This window comes from Chiloscyllium plagiosum, unplaced genomic scaffold, assembly GCF_037043375.1.
Source record: "Chiloscyllium plagiosum isolate Xiang-an unplaced genomic scaffold, Cpla_swu_hap1 HiC_scaffold_3, whole genome shotgun sequence".
In the NCBI taxonomy this organism is placed as follows: domain Eukaryota; kingdom Metazoa; phylum Chordata; class Chondrichthyes; order Orectolobiformes; family Hemiscylliidae; genus Chiloscyllium; species Chiloscyllium plagiosum.
In genome coordinates this window covers 12470512-12485689 of record NW_028270141.1, presented here as the reverse complement: position 1 = coordinate 12485689, position 15178 = coordinate 12470512, and the positions used below count along the sequence as shown (strand labels likewise).

The following is a 15178-nucleotide window of genomic DNA, read 5'->3' as shown; positions in this document are numbered from 1 at the left end:
ATTTCGATGTTTACATCGCTATTATTAGACCTGAGTTTTGTTTTCATCGTGACAGTTTCCACGTCTGAAACAGAAATACAGTCTTGGGCTGTTCCCTTAACAAATGCAATGTTTACACGATATTTATGAAATCTATGAGTGCTTACAGTTGACAGTTGAACAAATGTTTCTTTGTGAAAATCAAATATAGTTTAACCCACATCACAGGCCCATCAATTTATGAAGAAGGTAGGCATTTTACTTCTAAAAATCAGCTTGGAAAATGGATAATTTACCTTGGCAGACTCAAGATTGTCAGGTGACCTGATTTTCCAATGTCTGTACAGACAGGGATTAATTCATGTTCTGGGGATGTCTCTGGGAAGTTAATTAAAATGCAAACTACCTTGCGAGGTGCTGATGACTCTCCCTCTCCATTCCAATTAAAGTGATTCAAAATAACAATATCTGATGCGACTAAACAGTCTCAAGGAAATGGAAATGCAAATAAAGGTACCGTTGATGGGAATATTAAACATTCTGTAGTTTGTGAAAACTGCCTAGTCCATCCGAGTATTTGTGTGGACAATGGATACACTAATCCTGTAGACACATGACAAGCATTTCCTATCACAAATCCTTTCTTAATTCAAAAGGACAGCCCAGGATGGATAGCCTGCCATACACAGCTTAAAGAAGGAAGACTTTACACTCAACAAAAGGAAAAACCGTGGCCTGAAGTTTAAGTACAGGCAGAGATGTTGGTTCATTTTCTTCATTAGAGGCTTGACCATATCTTCAACTAGAAATAAAACAAAAGCCTGTTGTTGCTTGGATTAAGAAACTGAGACTTAATCACTAGAAACTTGCATTGTCTTCATGGAACTGAGAAGGAATCCTCTGGCCGCATTGTTTCCTCCTCAAAGACTTGTAATAGAAGTGACATTTTGATACTTTAATATATATATATATGTACATGTGCCACATCTCTTTTCCACTGTGGGTATGTTTTGCATGAATGAGTAGATGCTGAGAAAATAAACATTTAGCGTTTCTTTTAAGTTAAACCTGCAAAGAACCTTGTCAGTTGTCCTTTATCTTTGAATGGGATGTGGGTGTTGCTGACAAGGGAAGCTCCTTTTGCTTATCCCTAGCTGCCCTTGAACTGATTGTCTCCCTGGGCAATTTCAGAGGGCACTTAGGAGTCAATCACTTTGCAGTGAGTCTAGAAACACAATGTAGGTCAGACCAGGTAAGGAAAATGATGAACCAGATATGTTTTTCACAGCCGTAAACAGTATCCATTACTGAGAGTAGCTCCACATTTCAGATGTATGAATTTCATTTAAATTCCACCAGCTACCAGTTCTTTATAATAAAATCTCGTTGAAGTCAGTTGAAATGAAGGAAAGGGGGGAAATTGAGTCACATCATTTCTGCATCTGTAACATAATTAAGTGCTGTATATGTTGCCAGTGGTGGACTGTGTCTTCGAATCCATTTCAACTTCTCTGCAACCTTTGCCACTTTTGACTGCATAGTCACCTCCACCATGTTTCTTCCATTGGTGAATTCAGTGCCACAGGCCTAACTTATTTGAACTTTCACCTATCCAGTCATAACTACAGCCGGCCATTTCATACACAAACCACTCTCTGTGTAAAAAGGTTGCTCCTCATGACCTTTGTAAAACTTTTAAAAATTTAAAAATATGACCCCTAGTTTTGAACTCCTCTGTGGTAGGAAAAATATCTTGACTATTCACCTTTTTCTGTGCTCCTCATAATTTTATAAACCTCTATAACATCACCCCTCAAACTCCTATGCTCCAGTGAAAGAAGTCCCAGCCTCACCTTATAACTCTATTCCTCGCATCATCCTGGTAAATCTTTTCAGAACCCTTTCCAATTTAATATCATTCCGATAGCAGGGTGACCAGAACTGCACATAGTACTCCAGAAGAGGCCTCACCAACATCCTGTAGAACCTGAACATGATGTCCCAGTTCCTATACTCAAAAGTCTAAGCAATGAAGGCAAGCATGTTAAATGACTTCTTAACCACTTTGTATACCAGTGATTGAGAATTTCAAAGAATCTTGCACCTGAACCCCTAAGTCTCTGTTCTACAGCACTACCCATGACCCTACCATTAATTGTATAAGTTCTGCCCTTGTTTGTTTAGCCAAAATGCAATAGCTCACATTTATCCAAATTAAACTTTATCTGCCACTCCTCAGCCCATTGAGCCAATTGATCAATATCTCTTTGTAATCTTAGGTAACTTTCTGCACTATCTGTGAGACTACCAATTTTGGTGTCATCCACAAACTTACTAACCCTGCCTCCGATATTCTCATCCAACTCATTTATATAAATGACAAACAAATGTGGACCCAGCACCAATCCCTGTGGAATACTGCTAGTCACAGGCCTCCAGTCCAAAAAACAACCATCCACCACTATACTCTGTCCTCTACCGTCTCGCCAGTTTTGTATCATATTGGCAAGCTCACCCTGAATTCCATGTGATCTAACTTTACTAATTAGTCTACTGTGCAAAACCTTGTCAAAAGCTTTAGTAAAGTCCATGTAAATGTTTACCACTCTTTGGCCTTCAACTCAAAATATCCAGCATCATTTTTAGATGTATCCTGAAATCAAGGGTACTGTAAATTGACAGAAATTCCCAATGGCAATTAATTTGCCCTGAGGCAGGGTTTATTTTTCATGCAGTACTTTTATAATTAATGGAAAATGTGTTAGAAATTTGACTTGCACTGAATGGAATGGACAGTTAAAACTTACAAAATTTTACAATACATGCACTGTTGCAAAAAAGGGGCATAATTGAAGCAGAGCCCCAGGTCCATGTGCTTATGCACTTCGGATGCCATCTAGTGTTCAGTTAACAACATGCAAGTACTATATATCAGGATACAAGGTGGAGTGGTAGTGTTCCAATCTCTGGGCTAGAAGATCTGTGTTCATGCCCCACCTGCTCTAGAGGTGTGCCATAACACAGCTTAAGATGCTTTTAATCAAACATGTTCAGACATATTAATACACACCTTTACAGTAGCTGAGACTTGAATGCAGGCCTTCTGGCGCAGAGGTCGGGGCATTACCACTGAACCACAACAACCTTCACATGACACATCTGAATAGGTTGTTTTAAAATATCTACATGGTGAAATTAATCATCTCTTGGAATGAGCCTGATTTAACAACTGAAAAGTATCAAGAAAATTCAGCAGCTAATCTTACAATAAGGCTGTCAGAAAAAGAATAGCTCTAACTCTCTACCAGTAATATATATATATGGACTGTTGGGTTATCCCAACACAAAAATCATAATGAAAATTCCCACATTTAAGTCCATCTTCAAGTCCAAATACTTGGGAGGTATCCTTTTACATCACAATTAGTGAAAGATAACTGGATGGTAATTTCTCAGTTCAGCCTTATTTTTTATAGTTCACAAGTAATCTCAGCATAAGTATTTAACTGGTATTTGTTCTTTTTTAATAAATAATTCTTCATGAATACAAATCAAAAGCCACAACTTATGTTTATATAGAATTTTGAACATGGATGAAAGTTAGCCCAATATTTTGTTAACAAAGATATACAATTTTCACTGTTCTTTTCTCAAATGTCATTATTTAAACAAATAATTGAAATTATGTAGTAATAACTAACTGCTTTTATTTGTGCATCTTCTGGAAGAACCTGATATTAACAGGAAAATATACGACAAATGTCATTGCTGTATACATTCTGCTAAGTTAGAGGTTTATTTAAGTGCACATTGCTACACTTATTCATTTTTTAAAATATCTATGCCACATGGACATCCTGGTTAGACTTCTCTTGTGTGTCATCAGAGCATTTTTCAGGTACTTCTGACAATTTTCTTTGTTTTTTTTCTACTAAACACAGAGATCTATATCCATGAAGCAAGTTTCTTTTAAAGTTATTTTTAATTTTCAATCATGTCTATAATTTGAAGAATATTTAATATTTCTGCATCACCCTTTTTTCCTGTCCTCTGTACCTTTTCTTGATCTATTAATTTCCAACAGGATTGGGCACTTCAGTATCAGGACCAGTGGAAGCTCCAAACCCCCACTTGCCAAGAGCCAGATTGGGGAGCTATGTTCCCAGAAGTGGACACCTAATTGGTCGTACCTATGCTCACCATCTGTAGTGCTCTCTATACTGCAGGCAATAATGGCAGGGCTGACAGCTCTAGAGCTTCAGCAGTCCCAGTGAGAAAAGTAAGAGCCCTTGAGGGTATCTATTTGAAACACCTCAAAATGCAGGCCCCTGGAGGGATAAAATTATTATCTGGGAGTGGATGAGGCATTAGGCTCCTCATTAAGGCAAGTATGACCTTTGTTGTTGGTGGCCCCCTTTTTTGGGCAATGGTATGCCTGTTTGTCTCAGTTATTTAAATTGGTTTGTTACTTAAACCTTTATTCAGTGAGCAGCCAATCCATTTCCCAGCCAAATATAAGAAGCCCCCTGGGTAATGGGAATATCTTGGGAAGTTGTCCTGATGCACTGCCCCACTATTTTGCCACATCCCTAAATCCAAGCCCACCACTCTGCATTCAGCAAGGTTCTCCCCATTGTTCCTCAGCATTACAGATGTACAGAAAGCACTTAGAGCAACAGAGATCATTCTAAACATAGTAGACTATTTGTGAGCACAAGTCTTAAAGAACCGCATTCATTTTACAAACAAAAAGAAGATTGAGAAGACTATCGTCACACCTGCCCAGTTCAGAATTAGGTTTGTTATTTCTTTTATCTTTGATGATAGAATGATCAAATACAAAATAAATGATCAAGTAAAATTAAGGTCATAAGATTGTTTTATCCACTGAATTCTAGTATATTCATAAATTCCCAGCTAATATTGACTGTTAACACCTGTATAAAGATAGACACATTACCACCATTTTTAAGTATTAAGTAATATTGAAAGTTAGAGGAATAAATATTCTTCAGAGCACAATGGTTCCTGTGCTAATGTGACTCAAGGCTCACCATCTGGGTTATGTTGTCAGAATTGACTAATGCAAGCTGTAAAAGTTTAATCTGGTATGCCATTTTATATGCAGTACTAACACTCACTTGATAAAATTATATTTTACAACAGGTGTTAACTCATCTCTGCTGTGGAAATATTTTAAATAAATGCAATATACATTCACATATATTAACACACTAATTTTGAAATCTCAGAACCTATGGATTTGAGACTCAATTCTGAAATCATGCGTCATTTTCTGGAGAAATGTGGCCAAATTCCACAGCTCCATTTACAAGTTTGCTGACGACACCATCATTGTAGGTCATATCTCAAACAGCAACGAGAGAGAATACAGGAAAGACATTGAGTGCTTAGCGACATGGTGTAAAGACAGCAATCACTCTATCAACGTCAGCAAAATAAAGATGCTGGTCACTGACTTCAGGAAGCAGAGTGGAGGGCACACCCTGTCTGCATCAATGATGCTGAGGTGGAGATGATTGAGAGCATCAAGTTCCTGGGAGTGGTGACCACCAACAATATGTCCTGGTCTACTCACATCAACACAATGGTCAAGAAAGCACAACAATGTCACTGCTTCCTCAGGAGGCTAAGGAAATTTTGCATGTCCACATGGACTCCTAGCAATTTTTATAGATGCAGCATAGAAAGCATCCTACCTGGATGCATCACAGTGTTGTTTGGCAACTGCTCTTCTCAAGACCACAAGAAACTACAGAGAGTCATGAACATAGCCCAGTCCATCACGCAAATGAGCACCCCATCCATTGACTTCATCTATACTTGCCGCTGCTCCGGGAAAGCAGCCAACATAATCAAAGACCTCTCCCACGTCTCTTAGACTCTCATTCATCCTCTTCTGTTGGGCAGAAGATATAAAAGTTTGAATACACATTTGAGTAGATTCAAGAACAGCTTCTTCCCCGCTGTTATCAGACTTTTGAATGGACCTCTTCAATGTTAATTATGTTCTCTCTCTCTCTCTCTCTCTCTCCCACCTTTCTACGGCTGTAACATTGCATTCTGCATTCTATTCTACTACCCTGATGCACTTTGTGTGGTTTAATCTGCTTGTGTAGCATGGAAAACAACACTTTTCACTGTATTTTGGTACATGTGAAAGCAATAAATCAATCAATCAAATATTAGTGCAGCTAGCACCAACAACAGTTGCCTCCTGAAAAAGTGGTAAAACTCTGATAGCATTCAAATTGTTGATGTTATGCACAGTGTATTACAATCTACACCCATCAATATACACCCATCTTGACTTCTAAATAATTGGTATGATGGAAAGTGTTCAGTCTCAAGAGGCCCTGTGCCAGTAGTATCCTAACTCATTTTCTTCAGAAGTTATTTTGCATGGGAGTAGTAAATTCTGTGATTTGGACCACAATGAATTCTGTGTTTTGGAAGTGAAATCAATTCTATTGTTAGGACAATGATGAATTCTGACCTTAGATTCAAGCATAGAATCCATGAAAAATATATCATAAATGTTATGGTTACGATTATAATGATATCTGTGGTTACGACTTTTATTCTTTCCTGTGATGTGATTATCACTGTCAAGGATGTAGTTGCTGCTCATCCCTCCTCACACACGAAACAATGGTGGTTAGCCACATTTGTGAACTAATACATCCCACTGGTTACTGCATTCCATGATTAGGATTATAATGCCATTTATAGTTGAATTTGTAAAGAGCTCTATGGTTAGATTTATAACTAATTAGTTGGGTATGTAGAGGAATAATTTGTAATGGTAGTGTAATTTGGCCAAACTTTTAATTATTTTATATAACTATCATAGTTATATGAAAGTCTGAGAAGTACATTGACACAAGTTATTTTTTAGATCAAACACTTACTAAACTGTTGTTAATGATTTGCCTGGTTTGAATTTAATCAGTTAACTGAGACAGTTCCTGCTGCATCTCCATGCCAACCATAGTCAAACAAATCAACACTGATGTTGTGTGAATTATTCTTTCCTTTCTAAAGTTAGTTTTCTTGCATTATTGTCCCGATGAATGTAAGATGAAGAGCTTTCATTGCAATTTTCTTTTTAGCAACGCTTAGGTTTTGTACTATCAAGCAATAATTGGACTGTGTGTTTCCAGGTATCGAAGAAGCAATTTTAACCCCCAGTTGAGTTAGATTGAGAGGCTATGGTGTTAAAAAACCTGAGCGCTGACCATATCGGCCCATTTCCAATTTTACCAGAAACATGATGAGAAGGTGGAAAATCAATTCAATTCAATGAGGTGGATTGGCACTTTGAATAAAATAGCGAAGCTTCAAATAATAGCCCAGATTTTCTGATGAGTAGATAATAATTTTCCTGTTTAGATGGGAGTTATGCATCAAGAATTTATGGAATCCCCAATGTTATCTTACACTCATCGGGACAGTATTGATCAGGATATTGAAAATTCCAATGACCAACACTTGGAACTCTCCAAATGTATCAACTTACATTGGAGAATTCAGAGGATTCCACTGCAGCTAGTTGCCCAAGAAAAGTTAGAAGATTAAGTACCCAGTCTAACTTCTGGAGAACAATTTGACTGACACCACAGCTCACCTTTCACCCGTCAAATACATTTTTATAGGCAATATGATTTAGCATCACAGAAAACCTTTTGTTGTGAAAGGATAACTTGTTAACAATCATAATTCTACATAAAATAAAACTACCTTATTGAGGTCCGAGGTGATGCAGAAATAGAATGTATAATATGATCCATATCTTAGCTGTCCTGGTGTTCAAAACATTATTCAGCGTTTTCAAGAGCGTTTGTGCTGAATATTTACTTCAGTTCACAAGTCCTACCACTGTACTGAAGTTTGAAAGGATGTGTGGGAGTGTAATGCTGTTATAAAACTGGACGTGCAGACAAAAGTTGCAAATTTAAGAATCCTACAATGGGGGAGAGATTCTGGAAAAAAGTAAATATTTCTGCTGTAAGTCTGATCACTTGTTGACTGCAGTTTTACAACTTGAGAATATGCAGCCTAAGGAGATTCATCTTTAAATATTGTGGTTGAGTGATCAAAGACAGAATCTGTTTCACAGAATTGCAAAAATGTAATAGCACTGATGGAGGCCATTTGGCCCATCATGCTTGCACCAGCTCATTAATTGAGCATCGTTCTGAGTGGAAATCTTCTGCTTTTTCCCCATATCCTTTATCCAGATAATCATCCAATGCCCTCTTGACTGCCTGAATTGAAGCTGCCTCTGCTATACCTCCAGGCGGCACATTCCATACCCTAACTAATGAGTGAAAAAACGTTACCTCACTTCCCCCTTGTTTCTTCTGCAGACTGTTTTAATTTGGTGTTCTCTTGTTCTTATTCCTTTTACAACAAGAACAGCTTCACCCTGTTTACTCTATCCAAACCACTCATAATTTTGAAAAGCTCTACTAGATCTTCTATTTGCCTTTTTCTCTCTAAGGAGAACAGTCCAATTTCTTCAATCTATTTGGTTAAGATTAAGAAACACTCAAGGGGCTACCATATCACTGTGTTTTAATTTTCATTCATATTGGGAATAGAGGAACAAATGGTGTAAAATTTACAGCCAAATTAATGAACTTCAGAAGACTGCGATGGTGTGACGACAAAGGGAAGACAGAATTCTTGAAAGAGTGTACAAGAGGACTTTCTAGATCAGTGTGTTTCTAACAGAGTCATAGAGTCATACAGCACAGAAACAGATCATTTGGTCTAACCAGTCCATGCCGACCATAATCCCAAAGTAAACTAGTCCCACCCACCAGCTCTTGGCCAATATCCCTGCAAACATTCCTTATTCATGAGGGAGGAAATAGTTTTGGAGCCAGTTCAGGAGAATGATAGATGAAAGTGGAAGGTGCTTAAGTCTGGAAGCGTCTGGGAAACAATGATCGTAATGCCATCAAGTCAACAATATCAGTGGAGAAGCACAAGGAATAATCAGAGGTCTAACTTCAGCAACTTGCAAAGGATTCTGCCTAAGTATTATAGTATGTAGTAATGACCTAAACCTGGATATCCATGGCATAATTTCAAAACTTGCAGTTGACACAAAACATAGAATAGAAGCAAACTGTAAAGAGAATAGTAGCAGATGCCGGGAGATAGACGTAATGATAAAAGGCAGATGAAATTTAACCCGAGGAAATGTGAAGTGATGTTACGAAGAATGAGTAGAGGTGATATGAACAATTTCAAAATGGGCACAGGAGCATAGAAATTTGGACATGTACTTATAGGCATTGAGGGGAGCAAGGCACATTTAGCAATATATTGAAATGGCACATACGACCCTAGCTTTATGAATACAAGTATATAAAAGTGGAAATTATGCTTAAGCCTTATACATCAATGATTAGAGCTCACCTGGAATATTGTGGCCAGCTGGGAACCAGACTTATGGAAGTATATCAAAAACAGGGAGAGGTGCGGAAAAACATTATCAACCCAGTTGAAAGGATAAAAGACTTTTGGTGATATGGAAGGACTAAAACAACTCAGTTTACTTTTTTCAGAGCAGAAAGGTTAAGGGAAGGTTCAAAATCATGCGCCAAAACCATGAAATGTTTTGATAACAGTAAATAAGGAGAAAATGTTTCCAAGGCAGAAATGTTGGTAACGAATGGACTCAGATTTTAGCAAAGGAATTAGAGGTGACAAGAGCAGGGAACGTAGTATTACACAGGAAGTTGTTGCTCTCTGGAATATTGTTGCTGAAGCAGGTAGAAGCAGATTCAGACTCGAGTAAATACTTGAAGGAAAATCTTAGAGGCTATAAAAGAGTAAGAGAATGAGGTTAATTGAACATCTCTGATTTTACATCTGCAGTCATTTTCTGGCTGCAACAGTATTCTTTTAAAAATGTGTATTTTGGAGTTAGAAGTTAACATGGGCCACCTTCTCATTCAGTCTCTACTGAGTAAAGGAGTAGAAGCTTACACTTGGGTGAACAATATGGGATGATGATCTGAAATTTCCTAAGATAATTATCATCAACTTTTATAGTGAATCAAATCTATTGTACATTAAACATAACTGAAAATGAATCCTGTTTTGAATTCTTTATTAATGCACACATACTCTTTCTCTACAGTTTTTCCCATATGGAGATGCATCCAAGTTTGCTCAACATGCCTTCAGAACCTTTGATAAAAACGGTGATGGGACGATCGACTTCAGAGAGTTTATTTGCGCTCTCTCTATCACTTCAAGAGGCAGCTTTGAACAGAAGCTAAATTGGGCTTTCAACATGTATGACTTAGATGGTGATGGTAAAATTACAAGAGTTGAAATGTTGGAGATCATAGAGGTAAGAAAATGTTCCACAAAGTTCTTGAAATAACTTCATGAAGTCAGGTATCCTGTCACTAAGTCACTATTATTTACCGTGCATCGTAAGTGACACTGATGCAGACATCTCAGAGGCAGCTTCTAGAGTGAGCAGAGACCCTGACACCACTGTTTGTATCTGTCAGCCAGGGCAGCCTGATTGGACCAGCCCCAGTCAGGGAACTCATTCTATTTTCTCCACCTGGTTGACCTCGTACAAATCTCTACAGTTCTGTTCTTCAATATCCACTAACTTGTATTTATTTATATATTGTATCTCACTGTTTTAGGTCAAATACAAAGCAGTCAGACTTGCCATTTTCCCCTGCAATTTAAGTATAAACATACCTATGATAAACACCATGACCAATGAAATCATACACCTTTGGCCAACTATGTCTTTGCCAATATTAAATGAAAAGGCAAAAACCAAACACCGAACCACACTTATCTCCTGCTATGCCCTGGCATTTTAAATACTCATCAAGATGCTTCTTAAATCTAACACAAGCATTTACCTCCACCATTGTCTCAGGTAGCATGTTCTATATATAGGAGTGATTTTTTATTTTCCCCTCAGATCTCCTTTAAATCATTTACCTTAAACTTGTACCCTCTGACCTTAGACACACTGGCCATGGGGAATATGTTCTGACCACCTAATCTGTCTATGTATGTCATAGTTCTGCGTATCTCAACCAGATCCCCCCTCAGCCTCCTCTACTCCAAGGAAAACAAACCCAGCCTATCCAAGAGGTTTATTTGGAGGTACTAGCTTTCGGAACGTCGCTTCTTCATCAGGTAGTTGCGGAGGTTAAGATCATGCTCACAGAATTTATAGCTAAAGGGGTCCAGTGTCATGGAGATGTGATGCAGTAAACAATTTTAGATTGAGATATGCTGATTTCTGTTCTTTGATATGTAAATCCCAGAATTTATTTTAAATTACATTCTCAAATTAGCTCAGATTTTTAACAATAAGTGTGAAGTTTGTCTGTGTCTCAATGCTATGTCAGACTGACAAATCCTCAGCTATAAATTCTGTGAGCATGACCTTAGCCTCCACAACCACCTGATAAAGGAGCAGCGCTCAGAAAGCTAGTGCTTCCAAATAAACCTGTTAGACTATAACCTGGTGTTGTGTGCTTTTTAACTTTGTCCAACACCGGCACCTCCAAACCATGCCAGTCTATCCAGTCTCCCTTCATAACTGAGACTTTACATCCCAGGCAATATACTGGTGAATCTCCTCTGCACTGTCTCCAATGTAATCATGTCCTTCTGATTGTGTGGCAACCAGAAATGCACACAGCATTTCATCCGTCGCTTAACCAATATTAAGACCTTACAAAAGGCATCACCTCACAATAGTCGGGATTAAATTCCATTTGCCATGCTTCTGTCCAATTTACCAGCTGATTGGTATCAGAGTGTAAACTGAGTTCATTCTCTTCGCTGTCAACAATACCACAAAATTTTCTGTCATCTGCAAAATTACTAGTTATATGTTCTACATTCACATCCAAGTCATTAATGCACATAACAAACAGAAAGGTTCCAGTTCCAATCCCTGCGATATACTGCTGGTCACAGGCTTCCAATTACAAAATAACCTTCCACCATCAGCCTTTGCCTCCTGTTTGCAAACAAATTTTCCACCCAGTTTGCCAACTTACCTTGGATCCCTGTACTATCAATCAGTCTCTAAAGTTGGTTCCCAATCAGCCAATCCTTTTACCCTTTGTCACTTTTTAGCCCCGGTATCATCTGAGGAGCTTTGCCCCTGGATTTAGGTTTGTTCCACTCTGGTCCTGCTGCTGCTCCGAGTAAACTCAAGACTTGGAACAGAAAAATTATTATTTTTCCACTTGGTTGTTCAATGTTCAATGTTTAATGTTCAGAGAAGAGACAAAACAAAAACCGCTGGAATCCAAAGTAGACAGGCAGGAGGCTGTAAGAACACAGCAAGTCAGCCAGCATCAGGACACGGAGAAGTCGACACTCCAGGTATAACCCTTCTTCAGGACTGGGGGTGAGGGTAAGGAGAGCTGCAGATAAATGGGGGGAGGAGTGGGGGAGGGTTTTAGGTGGTTAGAGGGGCGGAGTGATGAAGTGATAGGTGAATACAGGTAGAGGCCTCAATGTTGAGTTCTCCAATTTCAAATAACTTCCCTCCCCATCCCCCGTCACCCTTTCCAATCCTTCCTCCTCCCGTCCATTCCACTTACTGACCTTTCTTTCCAGCCAGCAAACTGATTAATTCCTCCTGTCGACTAGATAATGAAGGGGAAGTGTAGGCAGGGAGCAGAGGATGAGCACAGAGGGACAGGTGGTCTGAGGTGCATTTGTTTTAATGCAAGAAGTATAATAGGTAAGGCAGATGAACTAAGGGCTTGGATTAGTACCTGGGAGTATGATGTTATTGCTATTACTGAGACTTGGTTGAGGGAAGGGCATGATTGGCAACTAAATATCCAAGGATATCGATGCTTCAGGTGGGATAGAGAACAAGGTAAAAGAGGTGGAGGAGTTGCATTACTGGTCAAGAAGATATCACAGCTGTGCTGTAGGAGGGCATTATGGAAGAATCGAGCAGTGAGGCAATATGGGCAGAGCTCAGAAATAGGAAGGGTGTGGTAACAATGTTGGGGCTGTACTACAGGCCTCCCAACAGTGATTGTGAGATAGAGTTACAAATATGTAGAGAGATCATAGAAAGAAGGAGGAACAACATGGTGATGGTGATAGAAGATTTTAATTTTCCCAACATTGACTGGGATTCATTTAGTGTTAGAGGATTGGATGGAGCAGAATTTGTAAGGAGCAGCCAGCAGGATTTTCTAGAGCAGTATGTAAATTGTCCAACTCGGGAAGGGGCCATACTGGACCTAGTGTTGGGAAATGAGCCCAGCCAGGTAATTGAAGTTTCAGTACAGGATTACTTTGGGAATAGTGATCACAATTCCATAAGTTTTAGGATACTCATGGACAAAGACGAGAGTGGTCCTAAAGGAAGAGTACTAAATTGGGTGAAAGCCAACTATACCAAAATTCGGCAGGAGCTGGGGAATGTAGAGCAGCTGTTTGAAGGGAAATCCCATTCAATATATGGGAGGCTTTTATAGAGAGAGGTTGATTAGAGTTCAGGAGAGATATGCTCCTGTAAAAATGAGGGATAGAAATGGCAAGGTGAGGGAACCATGGATGACAGGTGAAGTTGTGAGACTAACGAAGAGGAAAAAGGATCTGTACATAAGGTCTAGGTGACTGAAGACAGACAAAACTTTGGAAAAAGAATTAAAAATTATACAATAAATGGAAAGGTCCTGGAGAAAATTGATGTACAGAGAGACCTGGGTGTTCAGGTCCATTATTCCCTGAAGATGGCAATGCAGGTCAGTAGAGTGGTCAAGAAGGCATACAGCATGCTTTCCTTCATCGGACAGGGTATTGAGTACAAGAGTTGGTAGGTCATGTTATAGTTGTGTAAGACTTTGGTTCGGCCACTCTGGAAGATGATGTTCAGTTCTAGTTGCCGCATTACCAAAAGGATGTAGATGCTTTGGAGAGGGTGCAGAGGAGGTTCACCAGGATATTGCCTGGTATGGAGGGTGCTAGCTAAGAGGAGAGATTGCATAGATTGGGATTATTTTCATTGGAAAGAGGGAGGTTGAGGGGGAACCTGATTGAAATCTACAAAATCATGAGAGGTATAGACAAGGTGGATAGCAAGAAACTTTTTCCCCAGAGTGGAGGACTCAATTACTAGGGGTCACAACTTCAAAGTGAGAGGGGAAAAGTTTAGGGGAGATATGTGTCGAAAGTTCTTTACACAGAGGGTGGTGGATGCCCAGAATGCATTGCCAGAGGAGGTGGTAGGGGCAGGAACGATAGCATCATTTAAGATGTATCTAGACAGATACATGAAAGGGCAGGGAGCAAATGGATACAGATCCTTAGAAAAAAGGCAGCAGGTTTAGATAGAGGATCTGGATTGGCGCAGGCTTAAAGGGCCGAAGGGCCTGTTCCTGTGCTGTAATGTTCTTTGTTCTTTGACTAATCAGCCTGTACCCTTTACCTTTGTTCACCTATCACCACCTCACCACTCTGCCCCTCTCCCCACCCAAAGCCTTCCCCACCTCCCCATCCCCTTAGCTGCAGCTCCCCTCACCCCACCCCCAGTCCTGAAGAAGGTTTATACCCAAAATGTTGACTTCTCCATCTCCTGATGCTACCTGGCTCGGTGTGTTCTCTCCCAGCCTCCTGCATCTCTACTTAGTGTTCAAAAAACCATTTAAAAAAAAATAGGAAAACCATCGTATTGATCTCTTTGATATTGATTGCTTCATCAACCTTGTGGAAAATTGAAGAAATGAACTTTCAAACCCTGACAACGTGCCAGTATTGATATTGCTATGTATTTCCACTCATGTGTAAATGCTGAGTTATTATTGACACAATGTTTTGGTTGTGTGCTGCACACCAGTTGCACACATGGGAAATTCATTTGGGCTGGTCATGTGGTCAAATAAATCATGGATAGTTTGGCCCAAAAGCACGTACAGCTGATGGTAGATGTAGATTCATGATGCATCCCCTGTTACCTACTTCAACATACACTCCAACAGCCCCAAAGTCATTAAATGATCTCTTTGTAGAATTAGGATCATGAGTCAAAGAAGCTGCCAGTGATGTCAATGCAACTCATTCATTGTTTGCACCTTTACAGGACAATCTTCCAGCCAGTGTACCTCATTATTGCATCCTGTGACTAATCAGGATTGTG

At 39.3% G+C, this 15178-nt stretch overlaps 1 protein-coding gene across 2 annotated transcripts in view; it reads left to right on the top strand.

The window, feature by feature from the left end:
• Positions 1 to 15178, top strand: part of LOC122540991 (visinin-like protein 1) — a 114599-nt gene that overhangs the window by 96753 nt on the left and 2668 nt on the right. For both annotated transcript variants that reach the window (XM_043677402.2, XM_043677412.2), the window contains exon 3: positions 10157 to 10372. In XM_043677402.2, coding sequence (XP_043533337.1) covers positions 10157 to 10372 — 216 coding nt within the window. The remainder of the gene's footprint in view (positions 1 to 10156; positions 10373 to 15178) is intronic.